This window comes from Gymnoscopelus microlampas (assembly GCF_963454915.1).
Source record: "Gymnoscopelus microlampas genome assembly, chromosome: 4".
In the NCBI taxonomy this organism is placed as follows: Eukaryota; Metazoa; Chordata; class Actinopteri; order Myctophiformes; family Myctophidae; genus Gymnoscopelus; species Gymnoscopelus microlampas.
Window position 1 is genome coordinate 23,487,060 of NC_139941.1, and position 21,617 is coordinate 23,508,676.

Genomic DNA, 21,617 nt, shown 5'->3' on the forward strand with positions numbered 1-21,617 from the left:
TAAATACACCGGATTTAGCCATTTTCATCTGCAGTCCCCACAAAAAGCATAGAACAGTGAACAATAAAATACATTACAAGACAACAGAGTGTAAAGTAACACTTCATAACAATCAACACCATAAATAATACAATAAATGACAAAACTCAGTTTCAAGCTATAAAAAAAATGGATCTACAAGCACGCCTACCATAAGTGCAGTGATTCACACTTTTTTATGACTGTTGGTAGGGCATTCCACATTTTGTAGTAGGGTAACCAAAACCATCTGGGCACTAGGGACATGTGGGCACCTGGACGAGTGGGCACTTAGGGGTGGAGATAACTGGGCACCTGGAGAGGTGGGCAGCAGGACAACTGGGCACCAAAGCCATCTGGGCACTATAGGGTAATGTGGGCACCTGTCCTGGATGAGTGGGCACTGAGGGGTGGAGATAACTGGGCACCTGGATGAGTGGGCACCAGGACAACTGGGCACCAAAAACATCTGGCCACTAGGGACATGTGGGCACCTGAATTAGGATTTGTGTCCATTGTTTTTTAACTTTACATAGCATGCTGCTTTGTTGTTGGTAAGTGATACTTAACCCACTGTTCTTTAAACCCCCAAGCACAACACAACAACTAGGTCAAAAGTAGGATATAAGAGTTTATTTGCCAAAATAGTAAGTAGTGAGGTCAAGTACATTATAACAGAGTGTCAAAGTCCAATAACTATAAGAGTGAATTTACCAAAATAGAAGCACTATTACTGTACTTAGTAGTAGTAGTGACTGAGGTCGGTGTGTAAGGGTATAAACAGCATTCATTCATCCCTGCTGTAACGTGACCTCATCAAATTGGGAGCGTAAAGAGAAGAGGTGGAGTCAGCTCAGCATCGGCCGACGTCAACGCAGCCACAGGATAGGTCCTCTCTCTGATACGAGTAGTCTATGTTCATGCTCACCAACTTCACCACAACACAGAGGAGGACAGGAGGACGGGACGCTCTTATTATGAGCTGTTATCATGTTGTTTTGTGACAAGTTTAAAGGGTGAGAATAATAGGCTATAGTGGTTTTAGATTAGAACTATAGGCTAGTTTAGCCCTAGTTAGTAGTAGTGACGAAGAACATTTTACCGTTCGCTTTTGGCCTTTGGCAGAGTGTAATAACTAAGTCAGACCGCAATGACAACATTGTGTTTCACTTTTTTGTGCAAATAGCGACACATGTTCCACAGATTATAGGCTCCTCTCGCCGACAGTCACGATCAGTCGAGACGCGAGGATTTTTTCAAAGACAAAGAAGAACCGAGGACTCAAGATGTTCGAAACGGGACAGATCCTACTGGTGATCCTCGACATAACATGTGTTCTCCTCGGTAAGTATAGGGCTGACTCTGTTTAACTTAACTCCTTCTTAATGGTGTTAACGCAACACCATCTCCGTGTGCCATCCTGACCCGTTACATTGTTATAACAAACTGTTATATGGAGGCCTATGTGAGTAGGCTACTAGGCTGCTGTGATTTATTTGTTTAGAATTGATTCCGAATGAATCTCAGAATAGGCGATCAAATCATTCATATGGAATAGCCTAACCTGTGAAAACAAGTTTGTGCAGTCAAGAGGATGGGACATTTAGGCCGACATGTCTGTGCAAAAAGACACTGTGGTTTCTGAGTTTTCCTCACGTGCATATCGGTCATTTTTAAGACAGAACCCGAAACTAGAATTGCACATTCAGCACTTGTGAGGTATTGGAAAGTGTATTTTTAACCATGTTTGGTTTGATTCTGTGTAATAAGACAGTAATAATCAGACTGTGTCTGACCTATTGAGTGCCTCTAACTGACATCGTCTGTGTCAGAAGACTCCAGAACTAACAACATTTCTATTCATAACTACCCTATTGTAAAAGGCAAAGCTCTGCCCTCTTCATGTTAACATGGAGACATATGGTACAACTGTGACAATATTACACTGTACCTCTAGAGGTCTGACATTGTGTGCATTTCAAGACCATGCAAGTTCCAGACATGGTTTAATCACTGTTTTTGGAAGGCCTTGTAGTAGTAGACCAGTTGCCTCTGTGTCTCATTTACAGTAGCCTATATTATCTGCACTGTGTCTATTGTCTTTTAAACCTAAATGAAACACATATTTCAAAATGCATTGTCCAGTGTTTTAGTTTAGTTAAAAAAAAGTTTTTTGCAATGCCCTCTAATCTAACTACATGACAACTATATGACACGGATTACTTTATGGGGCATTGTAGTCAGCAATGTCTGCCTTCACAGACAGTTTATTCTCCAACAAAAGATGGAAACTACTATGTATGTATTTGTCTCAAAAGGACTAGTATGCCTAATCAAAGGCCTGTGACTTGAGGATAAGTTAGTTAGCTCACTAAAATGTGACTATACATATTCAACCGATAGCCAAAGACTCTTGATGTGATGTTATTTGCTTAAAAGCTCTAATGAAATTAAGTATTCCTGGTGTTGTCAGGTTGGGTCCATAGATACACGATGACAGTGTAATTATCCCTAACTTTTTCCACCCTCACCCTAGAGTAATATGTGCTAATCAACATTACTGACTCATTTGTGCGTAAGCATTAGTATGCAAGTGTACCGCAGCCTGTTCTTGTTCTTGCCATGTCTGTTCAGGTTCAGAAGATATTTTGGACAGCTAAGAAGGAAGTGTGTGTGAGGGGAAGTGAATTAGTAATCAAATAAAGTACTGATGGTGATTCCCCAACCAACATAATTTGTTTCTTGAGTTGGTTGTAGCTTTGCTGTTTCATTACATTACATAGAATATAAAACGAAAGACGTGTAGCGTAGAATTATCAGCATTTGTAATTATAAGTCTAATTTAAGCATCACACGATGGTGTCACTTGCCGAAAATTTGTACTTATTGGCAGGCGACACCATCGTATGGCGGAGTATAAATGAGGATTTATATGAATTTCACAGTATTGGCCTGCAGTAAGTCAGGTATGTATGTAGCCTACTTTAGCTTTTATCCCCCTAAAACATAATCATCAGGTATTATGGTTATACTAGGAGGAAGATTTTTTCAAAAAAGTGTACAGAAAGTGTTAAAATTATGTTTTATGTGGACACGCCTCCAGTTCATTAAGTATACCTGGTTCTCACCTTAGCACCTCCTCCACCACCTTAGCACCACCCACCTGTCCTAGTCCCTCCTCCTCCTCCTCATGCCCACACCTGTTGTGTTATGATAATGAGGGGGAGGGTATAATTTTACTGTGTCATTAAAGTTCTGTTTTTCTATTGGCACGTTTGACCCTCAAGGTTTCAGCCTCCAGGAAGAAACTCAAAATAGTCAGAGAAACCAAAACACCATAAAAACACCACCAGGGGGCTTAATGAAGTTCAATCAACCTCATAGACACATGAAAAACAGAGAAAGTGCAAAACCATGGCACCGCCTCTTTAAAACTTAAAAATGTGTGGGAAATTGCCCTTTGGATCCTTAGAGTATCAAATCTGAATTTTGTAACTGCTGTGATTTTGTCTTGGTGTGTCTCCATGTACACTTTTCACTACCAACAAACAGCTGAAGGTCTTAATGACCTCTTATAATAACTTTGTTAAGAATGCGAGAGTCATGTATTTTTCATGAAAATAAACAGTCCTAGATTTTAATTGAACACTATTGACTTTCTCTTAAACTGGTCAATTTTAATGTGTGTAAATCTATAAGTGAAGAATGTCTTGAGGTTTTTACTGACATGATTGACGGTATCAGATCTGCTATGATGTAACTTTAAGCCAGTTTATGCCAATCCTCGTTAGTGATCTGATAGTGTCACACATCCTTCCTCTTGCAAGTAGTATTTGGTAGTAGTTTCCCCTTACTTGCTTAAACTTGTGTTCAATCTCTTCTAAAGAAACCTGGTCTTACTCTTGATGCAACAATTTGTAACAATTACAGGCCAATTAAAATATTATTATCATTAAATAGTGGGATTTTGAGAGTACCATAGTACAGAGACTGCACTTATTAGAGTAACAATCTAAAAAAGCCTTTACATAATAACAAAATGTTATGTTTTATTGCTTGATTCTCCAAATGTTTTATTTATCACTGCAGTTTATATTTTATACATATTTGTTTTACATTCGTAGCTCATATTTTATTTTATTTGTTTCTGTTTTATGTGAAACACTGACAAGTGCTATATAATAGCTATTATTATCAATGTGTAATCTTAATGATCTGTTTCTCCTTTCTCTCTGCAAGTTGGACTTCCCTTCTTCATCCTCGACTCTCAACAGACCCCATTCAAACGGGGTTTCTTCTGCAATGACGAGTCTATCAAATACCCCTACAAAGAGGACACCATATCCTACCAGCTACTTGGGGGCGTCATGATCCCATTCACACTGATTATTGTAAGTCAGTGTTGCTCATAATAGACAGTTTGCCTGACGTTGCCTGATTTTCTTGCAGTCACAAGGCCATGTACTTTGTTCTAACCACCTCATATTTGATCAAAGTATTGCTTGTGAGACAGGCTTTCAGTATTAATAGTGTATTTGCTTTTTTGCACTGTTACAGATAATCTGTGGCGAGTGGCTCTCCGTCTACGTGTCTCGTGTATCAAATCAACTCGTGATGATCAACGCCTATGTGCCATCCATCTACAAAGCTGTGGGTAGCTTTGTGTTCGGAGCTGCTGCTAATCAGTCTCTGACAGACATAGCCAAGTATTCCATTGGACGTCTTCGGCCGCACTTCTTGGCTGTGTGCAAACCGGCCTGGGACCGCATTAACTGCAAGTCAGGGGGATACATAGAGAACGTTACTTGTACCGGAAACAAGTTCTTGATAGAAGAGGCAAGGTAATGGCTTCCGCACATGCATTAGCTTGCTTATGGTTTGGGGCCTACTGGGGCAGGAGGAGGAGAGAGATACAATGTAAAATACTGAGTATTCATTTAACTCTGAGAGTGTTCAAATTTATATATTATATATATTTGTACACACAATCGACACTGATCATCTGCAAAGCTTTCATATAGTATCATTCCTGTGGTCAGTTTATACGTTTCACAGTATTGTAATTGAATCATTAATGTTGATTTAGCTATTGGGTATGTTACAGTAAGTGTGTTGAGATACAAAACATATCATTGAATTTGACTAATTGCCCTTAATGATGATACATGTGGTAACTTATTGTAAGTCAATATAAGACCTTTTTTCTTCTTTCTTTTCAGACTTTCATTCTATTCAGGCCATGCATCTTTCTCTATGTATTGCATGCTGTTCCTTGTAGTAAGTACATTTTTCTCATTTCATGTGTTTTTTTCTACTTTTCATTATAGTTAGGCTATAGTTAAATATCAGTTCACATATAGTTGCAATATAATGTTGATTATTGTTCAATTTTGAAAATATATCTATACATCGAATCACATGGATCTTGGGATCTACAACGTCACAGTGGCTCCGGTGTGGATCTCGCACTTCATGTGGCCAGTCTGTGGCATCATGTCAAAAGTCATATGTCCATATTTGGGGAAGGTTTCAGCCGGATCAGAGTTCCATTGACTACAATTATGAAATTAACATTAAATAGTTCAAAAAGTATAAAATGTAATGAAAAAAAGAAAAAGAAAAGTTCTGTGGCTTACTGGCAGTGTGCACAAAAATGTGTCACTGACCAGTCCAGCAAGATAAGCTCCGGACACACAGACCGTCATCTAGATGACTCTGCCTCCTCTAGCGCCAAGCAGTAAAAACAAATGGCATACTTTTCCTAATCCTGTGTGTAACATCAGTTTCAAAACTGTTGAAACGTAACCGTAGAGCCTAATGGTAGCCATTCTGTTTGTGCTTAGCTTTGTTCATCCTTTCAAACCTGACTGTTATGTTTACATCTGTAGCTGTACATCCAGGCCAGACTACAGTCAGACTGGGCGAGGCTGCTACGCCCCACGATCCAGTTCTTCCTAGCGGCAACAGCCCTGTACGTGGGTCTGTCCCGAGTGTCTGACTACAAACATCACTGGAGTGATGTGCTGGTTGGCCTCCTGCACGGCGCCATAGTCGCTGTTCTTACAGTGAGTTTCATTTTTGGTTGATAGATGGACCTTTACTGACCCCACGATGGAAATTCAGTTGTCATGGCAGTACTGCAGTATGAAACATGGGACAGATACAGAAAAAGGGAGATAAAAAAAAGTTAACAGGTAATAAGGTACCAAAACACAAAAAGGAGATTTAGGGCCCTTGCTTGGCCATCAGCCGTCTACATGTTCTAGGGTTTTTGTCTGGTCAATGAACAGAAAAATGTTTTTCTTGTTTGCTTTGAGGTTATTTAACTATTTCAGTACAATTACTGGATAAAAGGCAAGAACGTGTTGTTCTGATTGTCTTGGGTCTCTTTCTTTAGTGGCCCCAATATTTACCGTCTGTCATTCTTCCTCATCTATAGGTGTTCTTTGTATCTGATTTCTTCAAACGACCAGTTGTCTCTTCGGAGGCACTTGATGAGGACTCGGAGGAGGGCCCACAGACCAATATACAGGAGAACACTACCAATGGACACCACTATGGGAGTACAGGCTGAAACGATGGCCTGACAGACTACACTAGACATAAACTGAAGGCTATGCATGAACTAGCTAGCCACTATCGCCTATACCTATATGGTTATGGAGGACCGAAGAAGTTCTTTGGCATTAACTGCTTTCTATGTTTTTCTTTGACACGATTCGTCACAAAGCCAACGACTCCACCTTCAAGCGCAGGCAGGTATTGTTCAGTTTGATGTGTAAACTTTGAACTGCAGGAAGAAAAGTGCACTAAGAAAAGTTATGCTAACATGGGACTCAAGTAAACAGAATCAGAAATGTTGTCTGAGTTCTTATCTGTTTTTTAGGTAACTCCAACATGTTATTATGTATGCAATGTATGTAATTCTTATCTCTGCCATGGATTTTGATTTCACCCTGTCTGTCTGTCTGTCTGTCTGTTTGTTTGTTTGTCAGTGACCAACATATCTTGATATATAATGTACAGAATCCAGATTGCCATGAAATGTGCTGTGCACATTTATGCTCCAAAGAGGAAGAAACGTAATGATTTTGGTGACCTTTCCTCTAGCGCAACCATCAGGTCAAGCTTTACCATTTCAAATGAACATATCCCTTCACCCCTTAGTCATGTAACCCCACCTTGCCTAATGCCTATAGTGCCAACATGAGGCCAAACTTTCACCTGAGCAAACGGCTCTTGGCAGAGGTATACAGTATATGCAGTCTATTGAGTGCATTCTTGTTTAATGACAAAACACAGTATGTTCAGTTTACCTAAAAGACTAATGATAGCTTTACCTTTTACAGTGTAAGCTTGTTGGAAATGTGGTTGCAGGTATATATTGGTCTGTGGCTGTCATGGATGAATGAAATTCCATTTGCCCAGAATATAATGAGTGTCTGTGTGTGCACACTGTAAGCAGGCTTGTAGGCCTGTGAATGAGAAAACCCGGACTGTAAAATGGAGTCTGAACTCAAAAATAATATATTTCTTGTATATATTTTTTAATTATCGCCTTAGCCAAATTGTTGCTGCTACGTATTCTTCCCTCCCTGCAATCATTTATTGTAAACAAATTTGATGGAAAATGATCAATGCAATGATTTATTTTTTTTATACAGTATTTATAAAGCTTACTTTGTTTGTCCACGCCACGGTACTGCTCCGAAGCTGTAAACATTCCTTTTTTTTATGTTGTGAACTTGTGACAGAAAATAAGTTAATCTCTGAAACTGGTGGAACTGGTTCTTCATGCATTAGTTTAATGTTCAAATGTTCATGTTAAGGGTATCAAGGGAGATTAACCAAAGATCATCCTCTGACATAATTGAAACCTGCTAATTAAATTGAGGGCCTGACTAAAGCTGCTATGGTTTTGTCTATTGAAACAAAAGCTATAACTCTCACACATTGTTGAGGGTGATATTGATACTCACAACCTGTTTGGCTGGGCGACCTATTACCTACTGTATCCTGCCTGTCTGGTTAAGTTAATGTCAATCGAAATGTTAATGGTTTGCCTTTCATCCCAGTATAAGTCTGCATTATAAGAGACAGTAGTAGATCGATCTTCCAGCTCAAGCAGTGTTCTGCTAAGAGGTGTGGTCAACTTGCCCTACATGGGGAAACATTCTGTCAATACACAGGCTTGGATCCTGTGCTGTAAATGGCAGAAGATCTTCTTTGGAGTTGAAATCCTATTATAGCAACAGATATATCTAGGTTAAAGGGAGGCAGAGGCTTCACAGTCAAAGCATTAAACAACACCAATCACACTTTAACTCGTGTAAATTTGGCAACTAGTGGATTGTGCTTTTTTGTATAAGACTGAAATACCTCTATGATATAAATTAGGCTATTTATGATCAAAGTCATTCTCATTTGTCAAGCTGCTAGATACAGTATATGAGGTGATGAACAGAGTCTAATGTTATTTTGATAAAATGGGTCATATGACATTTGGAATGACTTATTGAGAAACTCAGAAAAAAGTAAGCGCAAATTTGATTAGAGAGCAAAATGTTTCGTTTGCTGACATTTGCGATACAAGGGTGTTCAGCACACGATTGCCATCAAGATGAAATCAAGAATGTTCAAAAAAAAAATATCTGGTGAAACTTCCTGGGGAAGTTGCAGGGGAACTACAAGGAGGACAGATGCAAGTGACAAATGAGACATTTACTATGAATTTGTGCACCACAGATCAATTATATTGGGGTGTTGCAAATTATTATTATATTAGGGCTGGGTGATATGGACACAAATATCTCAATATGTTTTGACCAAATACCTCAATGTTTTCAAAAAGCTGTGTTGCAATGCAACACATGTGAGCTTGTAGATCAGCTACTTTTGCTAAATTTTCACATTTCTTTACATTTTTTAAAGAATAAAATGATTAAAACCAGGAAAGACAACACGTATGTAATATCACAATTATGATATCCAAAATCCCAGACGATATCTAGTCTCATGTCACAATATAATGATATACTGCACAGCCCTATATTATATTATATATTGCAATTATACTCTACTCTACTCTACTCTACTCTACTCTATCAGTACTACGACAAAATGTTGCATTTGCCACAACTTCATTAGTAAATTGTATTCTGATGTGAATTGTGACTGTTATCTGAGCTATTGTTGTGGAAGCAGCAGTGTTGTCACCCTGTGCCAGACAATAGTCCTTATTGACAGCAACTCCATTCTGTCTCTGTCACATGTTGCTCATGCTGTCACCAGGCAATGATGCTGCTCGTGATATAATAAATTCAATGCCACTGTGTGCTGTGGAAACAGTCGAGGGAATCTTCACCTCAAGAGCTACATTGTGTTGTAAAACGGGTTATGAAAGGCACTTCAACTTAATAAAAAATGCAGCCATATCAAGCACACATGGATCTATTCATGCCATCTTCTGTTTATGTTTTTACATTTGTAATTTCTTCATAAACTCTTGTAACACTGCCTAGATGTGCTTTGTTGGTATGTTAATAAAAAAAATGTATCAAGTTCCCTTTGTCATATATGCCATTTTTGGCATAGCCTTTCAGTCCTGTGACAAAAGAAAATAAGTTCAAAACAGAAAATAGAGACCTACAGTATTTCAAGTCAACACTCCAACCTGGGTGGCACAGAAAGCTGTTGGTTTGGAGCCAATTAGGGCCTGTCTTTGTGGAGTTTACTGGAGTCTTCTCCCCGTGTTCACAAGGTTTTATTCGGGTGCGCTGGTTTCCTCAGACACCAAAAGACATGCATATTAGTGACCCTCCTGCCAGTGCCCAAGGGATCAAAGCATTGGCTTTAAAACTGAAGCTGTGGCACTGTGCAGTGGCTGCCCTGTGCTCCTAATACTTTAATAGCCACTTGAACTCCAGCATCCCTACTCTGGAGGGAACGTTTGCCAAAAATAGTCAATCTTCAAGCTCACAAGCTATTTTCAGCTAAGAGATTTGGTGTAGAGGGAAAGAGTGTACAAAATACAGTTGCAACTCAGGTCTATTTTACTTAAAGAAATTGAAAAAACAGCGCCCTCTGCTGTTTTTCTCCTTTGAATTTGCAGCTCAATATCTGTTCTTGAGAGATAAGGATGGGTCAAATGCAGAAGATGAATTATATCCATTCCACAGGGATCAATAAAGTACAGTATACCTTAATTTAAGACACCAAGTGTGGTAATAGCAAGTCATGTCTCAGTGGATAAGGTGGTAGGTTCACTGGGTTGTATAAGAGGATGTAAGTGACCTTGAACCAAGTCCATGTAATACGGAGGTAGGCTATTAGAAGTTGAATACATAAGGTGAGATGAGGAACACAAAGCAGTTCATTTTAATCTTTTTTTTTTGCTTTACCTTCTCCTGACGCTATGGACCACAACTAGTTCTTGTATAGAAAGATGAACTGAAACAAGTCCAATATACACACACACACATGCGTCATATGACAAATAGCAAAAATATCAAATCTATAAGCTCACAATACATCATAACTTCTGAATTGTTTTTGGCAATATAAGGGTGCAATGTAATAAATACATTTTGTAATTGATTTGTAATCCATCCTTATTTTGGGCATGTCATTGTAGGTGAAGATTTTTGGAGAGATTTGAGCTCCTGAGTCCTGAACTGCTTTCAAATATTTGCCAATATCACCATCTACTGGACACATGAGTGCTGCAATAACAAGGAAACTCACCAATAACTTGAGTGCAAATGCTTAGATACGTTGTTTTGACATTTTATCAAAAACATTGCCAGGCATGTTATACTAAATACTTCATAGTATTCACATTAAAGCTACTTCAGGAAACAGACAAACAGGGCAAGGCATGATGGGACAAAGGACAGATGATGGCCGATTCCTTTTGACAAACGTCACCATGTTTATTGTATCAAACATTTCAGCCAATCCTGCAAACCAGATTTTATTTGAGGCAAGGCTTACACTTACACTGTAAATACAATCATACAGTGCAACAGCGTTGATGGGCAAACAGGAACAGTACTCATCAACTCTTATGCATTTGTCCTTGGTAGAATGCCCTACGGCCAGCTCAGTACATGTGGGTTTGACAGCCTGGTGTATGCATCGTTATTCAACAAATGTATCTTCCAACAAAATATATTTAAAGCAACATTTAAAACCCCAACAAGTGCCTATGTTCTTTTCCAAATAGTATGTTGGCCCATCTGATGTGCCACAAGTGAAATGTGCATACTGGTTCACCAACTTCACTGCTTAGGATTATAATCAAAACAGAATTTTTTAGTAGGGTTGTAAAAGTTTATTTTTCGGAAATCTGTACAGGGAGTTTTTGGCCTTCAGTGTGCTGACATACATAAAGCATGAGGACACAGGACACATAGCATGGACACTGAAGATCAAAGAGGAAGTGCTAGCAGTTACTCGAAACTGGACAGGAAGGTCAAGACAATCTGCTTAAGTTTAGCGTCTGCCGCCTCAGAGATCTTGCCATCGGTCCTGAAACATGAAGTAAAGAACAGCTGGTCAGGACGATTCAAAATAAGATATTGTGGCGTCAAGAGATATCCTGACGCCCCCTCATCCCACGCACACCTGTCCAATTATCAATGTGGCAAAAAAGTCTCACCTAATTGTTGCAAGCAATTCCTGGTGGCTGCTGAGGATGTGTGCAAGGAAAGCCTTCTCGAACTTTGTGATCTTGCTGGGGTCCATTTTGTCAAGGAAACCTCTGACACCAGCATAGATGACTGTTACCTGCTCCTCGATGGCCATGGGGCCTAAAGGGAGGAATGCACAGAGCACAAGTTTAGTATGTTGTGTATATATTCTTTGTATTTCTTTCACAAACCTATAACAGATTTGATGTACTCACAGTACTGTCCCTGCTTGAGCAGCTCAGTGAGCCTAACACCCCTGTTGAGGAGCTGCTGGGTGGCAGCATCCAGATCAGAACCAAACTGGGCGAAGGCTGCAACCTCACGGTACTGGGCCAACTCCAGCTTCATGGTACCAGCCACCTACCGAAGACACATGGAGAAAACTAGGGTTTAGGATGTGTGCGATTATACCCTTCAATTTGGAGAGATACGAACCATGCTGCCTTTCTATGCAAAAACTCATTGTAGAGGCAAAGTGACATTTTAAATGTAGAGTTAACCTACCTGCTTCATGGCCTTGGTCTGAGCAGCAGAACCTACTCTGGACACAGACAGACCCACGTTGATAGCTGGGCGGATACCCTTATAGAACAGCTCAGTCTCCAAGAAGATCTACAGCAGAGAAATAAAGCAAAATATTTTATAGTAGCAACAAATGTTTTTTGTATGTGCCAGATTAGCAACCACCATTGCACTTAACCAACATCCAACAGAAGTCCAGTGACACACCTGTCCGTCTGTGATGGAGATCACATTGGTGGGGATGTAGGCAGACACGTCACCGGCCTGGGTCTCGATGACGGGGAGGGCAGTGAGGGAGCCACCGCCAAAGGTGTCGTTCATCTTGGCAGCTCTCTCCAGCAGACGGGAATGCAGGTAGAACACATCTCCGGGGTAGGCCTCACGACCAGGGGGACGACGCAGCAGCAGAGACATCTGACGGTAGGCAACAGCCTGGGGAGGGAGAATGATGCAGCCATTAGTCGTGCAACTACAGCCTTCAATTAGAGTCAGGTTTGTCAGATTGCCCACGTTTCTGCTACTTTGTATTGTTATTTTGTGGTGGGGTAAACAAAATGTGCTACGCAAGTTAACGTGCCTCCATTTTTTTTTTTAATCGCACAGATATCAATATGCAGAATAATAGCTCCGTATTCACTCACCTGCTTGGACAAATCGTCATAGATGATCAGGGCATGTTTGCCGTTGTCTCTGAAGAACTCTCCCATGGAGCAGCCAGCGTAGGGGGCCAGGTACTGCAGGGGAGCAGCGTCGGAGGCGGTGGCAGAGACCACGATGGTGTACTTCATGGCATCAGCATCAGTCAGCCTCTTCACCAGCTGAGCCACAGTGGATCTCTTCTGGCCGATGGCCACATAGATACAGTACAGCTTCATCTTCTCCTCGGTTCCGTCGTTGAAGCGCTTCTGGTTGATAATGGTATCAATGGCAATGGCGGTTTTGCTGTAGGAGGAAATAAAGAAATTATTTTTTGGGGGGGGTAGACAGTGATGTTCCTAGATTTTCAAAGCAAGTATATGGTTATTTTCATTTATGTTGAAAATGTGTCTGAAACAAAAGAAAATTGAGGAAAACTATATACAAAGAACATAAAAGTAATTGCCAGCCAAATTCAATACAAAGTAGTAAAAGGGTGTCCTACTTTTTTCTGAATTAGACCAATTATGCATTCGTTATGCTTAATTTATACTGGTGTACGAAAGTGTTAAGAAACTCTCAATCAGTTCAATCTCTCAGTTGCGCACACACAAGACTACAGGGCATGTTGTGGAGGAATGATACTTTGTTTTGAAGTGGAGGTTTGTGGTTGTAAATGTACACTCGCAGCGAATTACAAGTGGTCAGATGCGCAGACGGTAAAACAAACTCACCCAGTCTGCCTGTCACCAATGATCAGCTCACGCTGACCTCTACCAATGGGCACCAGGCTGTCCACAGCCTTGATCCCAGTCTGCATGGGCTCCCTCACAGAGATACGGGGAATGATGCCAGGGGCCTTAAGACCCACACGCCTACGGATGCTGGAGCCTAGGGGACCCTGAGAAAAAAAGAAAAGAAAAAAAAGGGGTTTATAGACTAGGGCTGACCCAAATAATTCAAATAGAATAGACCATTTTCAGTCATAGTAATAAAAAACACTTGGTCACAACAATGCCATTATGCATTTTTAAGACTATAGTATATATGAGTAAATGTAAACCAAATACAATGCTGACAGTTATCGTATAAGAATATATAACATTTGGTGCTACATTGGGTGAAAAGGTCAAAATGACTCGAGGGCAATTTCCCGGATTTACAAAAAGGATTAGCTCATGAGGTGCCAACCTTTCCATCGATGGCGTTTCCCAGAGCATCTACTACACGGCCCAGCAGCTCCTCACCAACAGGAACATCCACAATGGCACCAGTCCTTTTCACAATGTCACCCTCCTTGATCAGCTTGTCATTACCGAACACCACAACACCAACGTTGTCAGGCTCCAAATTCAGAGACATACCCTGGAAGAGAAGAAAGGATGTGCCATGTTAGTGTAGAAGGATTTAACAGTTTTAACAGTAGTAAATAGTCATGTATTTTGCCCAAACTGCATGTTCTTACTTTATTTCTACTCCATCAAATCTACCATTTACCTTGAGTCCAGAAGAGAATTCCACCATCTCCTCTGCCTGGACATTCCTAAGCCCATACACTCTAGCAATACCATCACCGATGGACAGCACACGGCCCGTTTCCTCCAGGTCAGCAGAGGTGTCGGCTCCCATGATTTTCTCCTCTAGGATGGAAGACACCTCAGCTGTGCCTGAAAAAATATATATATACACATTTGGCTCAGACTAAAGCGGTGTCCATTGAATGTGACCTTCATGGTAGACATGACTTTTTTTTAAAACATGGCCTCCTTGTGCATTAGAAGGACAATATCAGTGATCAGAACCTGGAACGTGTGTTCAATGACAATAACCTGGTTAAAATAGAGTTAGAAGTTCAAAGGGCATTAATATATAGGAGGGGGCGTGTCTGACCGAAAGAATGTAAAATATCCAAATACTGAATCAAGCTATCTGGGGTGCACACACAAGCCAGATTAGACATTAAAATGACCACAGCTAGTTTTAAAAGTGAAATACCCTTTTTGGTACATGCAAGTGTCCAACAAACTAAAATCACTTACAAGCAATAAATAGTCATGATGAATTAATGATGATTATATTGCACTGTGGAATTCACCCCAGCTTATACAGAGACACGTAGCAGTTAAATATTCATAATGAATACATTAATTGTTGACCCACTTAACCACCAGTAGTCAAGTAAGTAAAGTCATGTTCCTTCTCACCTGTCTTTGCCAGCAGTGGTCTGTGTGTGTGCAGATGGTTGACCCCAGCGCAAGCGGCTGGCAGTGCCTTCGACACCTATAGGCCAACAACAGTATGAGGACATTGACAAGATTCACATAATAAAAAATATGCAATCTTCAAATCAAAAAGACAGAACAAGACACTGGGACATTATGTTAACATATCCAGTGCAGACTGTGTGTCTACAGAAGAGGACATGCGCTGTCAGTCTTCCTGACCTTCAGAGCGTGCTTCAATGGGACGACGCAGTCAGCTAGCGTTAGCGCTTAGCACCGCTTAGCTTAACTTTAGCTTGCATAATGGCTAAGCTCAATGCAAGACGAAGACAGAAATTTAACACGACTCGAATGCAAGGGAAACGCTTGTTTAAACGCATAATATCAAATTGTTTCCATTTTAAGACGTGTCTCGCCGCCTCCATTTTGGATTGTGCACATTTTGTCCCCAAGTTCAAGGAGCGGTGTGTTCGAGGCCTGCAGCATTATACCCTTCACGCCCGCAATGTTAACGTCAGACTGTCAAACATTATTTCCAGATACATTATTTCCAGATACACAATCCTTTCATCTCGTTGGAATGCTTACCAATCCAGCCCTCCTGGGAAGGGCTCTGGCAAGAGCCGCTGCAACTCTGACGGACAGCATTTTGTATGGGCGATGTGTGACCTGTCCTACACTTGTGGCAACGACCGTCCTGCCTGCAGTGTGAAAAGTAATGGCTGAGCGGAGCTCTTCTTCTATTTATATTATGACCGACGTAGTTGTTGCTGTGCGTCGACGTGCTGCCATCTAGTGATACTGCAAGGACAGGAAGTACCCTGTATGGAATTGAGTACCTGACGTCACTCGCTCATCCCTATGTGTTGCGGAAGTATTTTCTCCATGGAGAATAACGTTGGGTCATCTTAGAATCGTCTCATATGAGAAAATTGTGGTGCAAAAATAAACAAACTGCGACGGCGATATTGTCAGGGAGGTTGGCTCTGTATTGTTTATGATCAGTCAGTCACTCATAGTTGATACAGTCTGTTTCTGTCAAAAATGTAACTGTCCTTCACACAAAGGGTCATTGAAACTAATGCTATTTCATTATTTCATATTCATCCAATGCAACTTTAGTAATGCAGACCTTTTCATTTTTGTTTAACCAAACCACATAATTTAACTTACCAACCAGTTTTGACCTCTGCGACCTCTGCTCTGCCCTGAGCCCCTGGCACATGACATTTCGTTTTATCACTAAAGCAATAAAATGTAATTCAAGTTCATGAATTTATTCATGCATGTAATTATTATTAGTATTATTTTGCTTTATCCTGCCCTTAGTTATAATTGTATCCCAGCACTGCATTTAGCTATATTAATGTTTCAGTTCATAATACTAATACTAATACTACTAATAATACTTAAACAACTACAGCCCGTCCCTATTGGCCCATAGTTTGAATGAAGTTTTTAGGTGAAAGTAGGCCTATGAAGTTATTAGAGCACAAAATAAGTGATCTAGAAAAAATGTCTCTTTCCCCCATAGATATATGTAAAAAAAAATAATAATAATTACATTTTGATTATTATTATTTTTAATAAACTTTACATGGATAAAAAATGGATGAATAAAGTTAAATATTTTGAAAAAAGTTGATAACAAGCACAAAGGATTGGACAGCATTTCTTGCACAAACTATGTGGAAGTGTATGCCAAAGAAGTGGCAGAACTTAGAAATAAATATAAAGCGGGAAGATTAGTGTGGGCTCGGTGTGCACTAAGCGCACAATAATCCTACTGTATAAATGCGGGAAATCTGTCTGTGTCTGTAGTTCATCTAGCTCTGGTCCATAGCGTTAGAACTCCTTCTAACGCTATGGACCAGAGCTATTAGTTCACTTATTTCGAGACGCACGCATACACACAGGCCGCTGCTATAAGCAATAAGCGGTCACTTAGGGCCACAACAGGGCCACAACCACTAGGGTGGGGGGCACATGCAGTTGAATGCAATCCGCTTGTGGCCCCTCCCTCCTTCAGCAACTTCACTCCATCCAAATCTCCCATTGATATCATATTAGGCCTGTACTTGATTCATGAACAACTTGCCTAGAAAAAGAAAATCTAGATCTGGTCCTGAAGGTGGTGACCAAAAGAACACAGGATAAAAGTTTGTGATTTGTTTTGTGTAATGAATCTAATTGAAATTAATATCTGATTTGTTTTTCTTGCCACATTACAATCATGCTTTTGGACAAATGGAACAGCTGCCCGTCTAGAAATAGATAAAAGCATTATAATATTAATATGCTGGTTTTGAAACTCTATCATGCATGTTTCTTTTTTAATTTCTTTTTAGCTAACCTGAGTAGGATTATAAGCATAATGTTTACCTCCATTGTAAAGCTAGCTTTTCTTGTTTGATTGATTGATTGATTGAATACTTTATTAGTTTGCCAAAAAAAACCATAGGAAAGTACAGTTCAATACAAGGTCTGCTAAGAGGATTTGAAACCCAAGAAAGCCTATGGCTTGTTTCCATTGGGGTCCTTTGTACTCAATTCATCGAAACATCTAATGACAGACAAAAATACAATACTATGTAAAACATCATATAAACAGTTAGAAATCAAAAATGTTAATATGTACAGTAAATAGTTCGGGGGAGGGGGGGGGCTAGCTTGGTAGTTCGCTAGCCTACTACCTACTGTCCCAATGTTAAAGTAATGTTTTGATTTGAAACCACTTGGATGTGAACATAGCCACAATAACCTTTGACCTGAAGCTGGTTTAAAAGTATTGATTTATTAATTGTGCTAAGATTTGCTATTTTAATACATAACCATATCCAAATTGCCCAAATAGTTTTAGGATAAACCTTTGCTTACTAGCTATGATAAATTGTATTTTTGGTATATTTGGACATATTGGACATATTGTGCTAATTGGATAATTTACATATTTGGATACAATGGCATCTGTTTTGAGGACTTTCTTTTTGTACGATGGTCAATCGATGACCAGATAGTTTTACAGTAACCTATAGCTATTGTTTTGTGCAATAGTGTAGTGTTACGTTAATTTAGAATATTTTGCACTAATTGTGATTTAAATATGTTGATTATTTATCTGTTTGAATATTTCAGTAAAATGTTTTATTGTTTGTAATCCTTTAAGCAAGAGCTTTGTTGTTAATTCACTTGTCCATCTCTAGTTTGGTGGTCCGTGGTTGCATGGGAGTGTTTTGGGGGGCCACCAAAACAAAATCTTGCTTAGGGCCACCAGAATCCTAGGGCCTGCCCTGCACACACGCATGCACGCACGCACACGCACAGGCGCGCACACACACACACACACACACACACACACACACACACACACACACACACACACACACACACACACACACACACACACACACACACAATTATTCATTCATTACGGGGCCAGAGCTCTGCTCTGGACACGTATTGTTATTCGCATTATTCTGTCACTTCTTCTTCTGCCACTTTTCGCAGTTCTGGCTGAACCGTGCAGTCGCTTTTTACGAAACTCGGCCATATGGTAGATGGTCATGAAAAACGATCAAGAAATAATTCTCACACTCATTCATCAAAAGGTGGCGCTATAGCACTCAATTGAAAAATGCCAACTTTGAACAGGTACAACTCATGCCCTGTTTGACCTACAGCCATGAAACTTGGATACACATATGCGTCTCCTCATGCTGAACAACTTTCACACTCTGACTTTTGACCTCTGACCTTTAGATCTCCCACCATTTTGAATTATATGAAAAACAGTCATTGGCTCCTAACTTCTGCATTTTTTCACTTATGGAAAATCCGTTGGAAATGTTTGTAGAAAGTGGTCCAAAGTTCAAGTGTGAAACGTTTCGTGCAGATTGCTCAAAAATCCCAGGAGGAGATAGATTTTAACTATTACAGTTTTATGAAAATTATTCATCTGTGCCTAAAACATACATGCAGACTCACATTTCTTTGAAACTTTGCAGAAATGTAGAGGGTCATTCCAAATATCACTGAAACCAATCTTACTCCAATTGGCCAAAAGGGGGCGCTATATCATATTTTTTAAAAGGCAGACTTTAAACAGGCATAAGTCATGCCTCGTTTGGCCGAAAGTCGTGAAACTTGCTTACACATGTGCCTTGACTCATGAGGAACACACGTATCGATTTGACCATTAAGCTCCGCCCTTAGATTTTCCGCAATTTTGAGCAGTTTGAAAAATACTTGTTTTTGCCAGTTCTGGCTTAACCGTGCATACGCTTTTTACGAAACTCGGCCATATGGTAGATGCTCATGAAAAACTACCAAGAAATAATTCTCACACTCATTCGTCAAAGGGTGGCGCTATAGCACTCAATTGAAAGTGCCAACTTTGAACAGGTACAACTCATGCCCTGTTTGACCTACAACCATGAAACTTCGATACACACATGCGTCTCTTCATGCCCGACAACTTTCGTGGTCTGACTTTTGACCTCTGACCTTTAGATCGCCCACCATTTTGAATTATATGAAAAACAGTCATTGGCTCCTAACTTCTGCATTTTTTCACTTATGGAAAATCCGTTGGAAATTTTTGTAGGCAGTGGTCCAAAGTTCATGTGTAAAATGTTTCGTGCAGATTGCTCAAAAATCCCAGGAGGAGATAGATTTTAACTATTACAGTTTTATGAAAATTATTCATCTGTGCCTAAAACATTCATGCAGACTCACATTTCTTTGAAACTTGGCAGAAATGTACAGGGTCATTCCAAATATCACTGAAACCAATCTCACTCCAATTGGCCAAAAGGGGGCGCTATAGCAATTTTTTGAAAAGGCATACTTTAAACAGGCATAAGTCATGCCTCGTTTGGCCGAAAGTCGTGAAACTTGCTTACACATGTGCCTTGACTCATGAGGAACACATCTATCGCTTTGACCAGTAAGCTCCGCCCTTAGATTGTCCGCAATTTTGAGCAGTTTGAAAAACACTTAAACCCAGGATTTTTCAGCTATTTGCGTGAAACTGTATCATCTGTGTGATCTCCTTTTTCACAGTTACTTATCTGTTGGGCCAATGGCGTCTCCCTTAAATGAAGGCCTCACAATCTCAGGGTCGCCAGTTCAAGCCTCACTTGATGCAGACTTAATTTAAGTTGAATTGCAAACAACATGACTGTATCATTGAATACATGTGCAACTGTTAAAGGTAATGATGAAATGCTTCTTGGAGAGAGTATGTTTTTTGAATGTATGACAAACTTCATTGTGAAAATAACCGATCTACAATCTCAAAACTTTTCAGATAGCAACATGTTTCTGAGCTTGTAGATCGGCTGCTTTCACTGGTTCACTTTTATCTTCAACAGATGACCTCAGCCTGGACAAAGCTATAGCCCTATAGGTAGTGTCTCAGCCTGTGAATCCAAAGGTCGAGAGTTTGATTCCTGTCAATGGCAATAGGTTGAGATGTTAATGGGTGAGGTTTTTCACCTAGGATTGCCCCCCTGCGTCCTATATATGACCACCTCAGCTGGGTTGGGCTGAAAAGAATATTCGCCTGTTGGAATCATTTGCTTTGTCTCAATTTCAATCTATTCCCTTTCCATGTCTTATTGTGCTATTATTACGGGGCCAGAGCTCAGCTCTGGACCTGTTTTGTTATTGGCAGTATTCTGTCACTTCTTCTGCCACTTTTCGCAGTTCTGGCTGAACCGTGCAGTCGCTTTTTACGAAACTCGGCCATATGGTAGATGGTCATGAAAAACGATCAAGAAATAATTCTCACAATCTTTCGTCCAAAGGTGGCGCTATAGCACTCAATTGAAAATGGCAACTTTGAACAGGTACAACTCATGCCCTGTTTGACCTAGAGCCATGAAACTTGAATACACATATGCGTCTCCTCATGCTGAACAACTTTCACCCTCTGACTTTTGACCTCTGACCTTTAGATCTCCCACCATTTTGCATTATATGAAAAACAGTCATTGGCTCCTAACTTCTGCATTTTTTCACTTATGGAAAATCCGTTGGAAATTTTTGTATGCAGAGCTCCAAAGTTCAAGTGTTAAACGTTTCGTGCAGATTGCTCAAAAATCCCAGGAGGAGATAGATTTTAACTATTACAGTTTTATGAAAATTATTCATCTGTGCCTAAAACATACATGCAGACTCACATTTCTTTGAAACTTTGCAGAAATGTACAGGGTCATTCCAAATATCACTGAAACCAATCTTACTCCAATTGGCCAAAAGGGGGCGCTATAGCAATTTTTTGAAAAGGCAGACTTTAAACAGGCATAAGTCATGCCTCGTTTGGCCGAAAGTCGTGAAACTTGCTTACACATGTGCCTTGACTCATGAGGAACACATCTATCGCTTTGACCAGTAAGTGCCGCCCTTAGATTGTCCGCAATTTTGAACAGTTTGAAAAACACTTAAACCCAGGATTTTTCAGCTATTTGCGTGAAACTGTATCATCTGTGTGATCTCCTTTTTCACAGTTACTTGTCTGTTGGGCCAA

The 21,617-nt window shown here is 40.1% G+C and overlaps 2 protein-coding genes across 2 annotated transcripts; one reads left to right on the top strand and one right to left on the bottom strand.

The window, feature by feature from the left end:
* The first annotated feature begins 946 nt into the window (after window positions 1-946).
* On the top strand, window positions 947-8,627 carry LOC311043611 (phospholipid phosphatase 1-like). Its single transcript, XM_084054917.1, has 7 exons — window positions 947-1,034; window positions 1,205-1,362; window positions 4,258-4,409; window positions 4,576-4,859; window positions 5,238-5,295; window positions 5,907-6,083; window positions 6,458-8,627. The coding sequence occupies exons 1-7, from the start codon at window positions 1,009-1,011 to the stop codon at window positions 6,590-6,592; spliced, it is 990 nt and encodes a 329-aa protein (XP_083911043.1). The 5' UTR covers window positions 947-1,008; the 3' UTR covers window positions 6,593-8,627.
* Window positions 8,628-10,924: 2,297 nt separating this feature from the next.
* LOC311043102 (ATP synthase subunit alpha, mitochondrial) lies at window positions 10,925-15,826 on the bottom strand. The gene is made up of 11 exons (XM_084054276.1): window positions 15,677-15,826; window positions 15,071-15,146; window positions 14,364-14,533; window positions 14,058-14,231; window positions 13,601-13,767; window positions 12,872-13,172; window positions 12,438-12,662; window positions 12,213-12,320; window positions 11,924-12,068; window positions 11,678-11,828; window positions 10,925-11,547 (listed from the first exon to the last, which is right to left on the bottom strand). Exons 1-11 carry the CDS (start codon window positions 15,734-15,736, stop codon window positions 11,469-11,471), a joined length of 1,656 nt encoding a protein of 551 aa, XP_083910402.1. The 5' UTR covers window positions 15,737-15,826; the 3' UTR covers window positions 10,925-11,468.
* Between the last annotated feature and the right edge of the window lie 5,791 nt (window positions 15,827-21,617).

Bases quoted from the DNA above. Each gene is read 5' to 3' on its own strand.
- LOC311043611 (XM_084054917.1), top strand. From the start codon at position 1,009: ATGTTGTTTTGTGACAAGTTTAAAGG. The intron at 4,860-5,237 runs GTAATGGCTTCC...CTTTCTTTTCAG, and splicing joins TTCTTGATAGAAGAGGCAAG to ACTTTCATTCTATTCAGGCC. The intron at 5,296-5,906 runs GTAAGTACATTT...TTACATCTGTAG, and splicing joins ATTGCATGCTGTTCCTTGTA to CTGTACATCCAGGCCAGACT.
- LOC311043102 (XM_084054276.1), bottom strand. From the start codon at position 15,736: ATGCTGTCCGTCAGAGTTGCAGCGGCTCTTGCCAGAGCCCTTCCCAGG. The intron at 13,768-14,057 runs GTTGGCACCTCA...TTTTTTTCTCAG, and splicing joins GAAACGCCATCGATGGAAAG to GGTCCCCTAGGCTCCAGCAT. The intron at 12,321-12,437 runs GTGTGTCACTGG...TCTCTGCTGTAG, and splicing joins TCTCCATCACAGACGGACAG to ATCTTCTTGGAGACTGAGCT.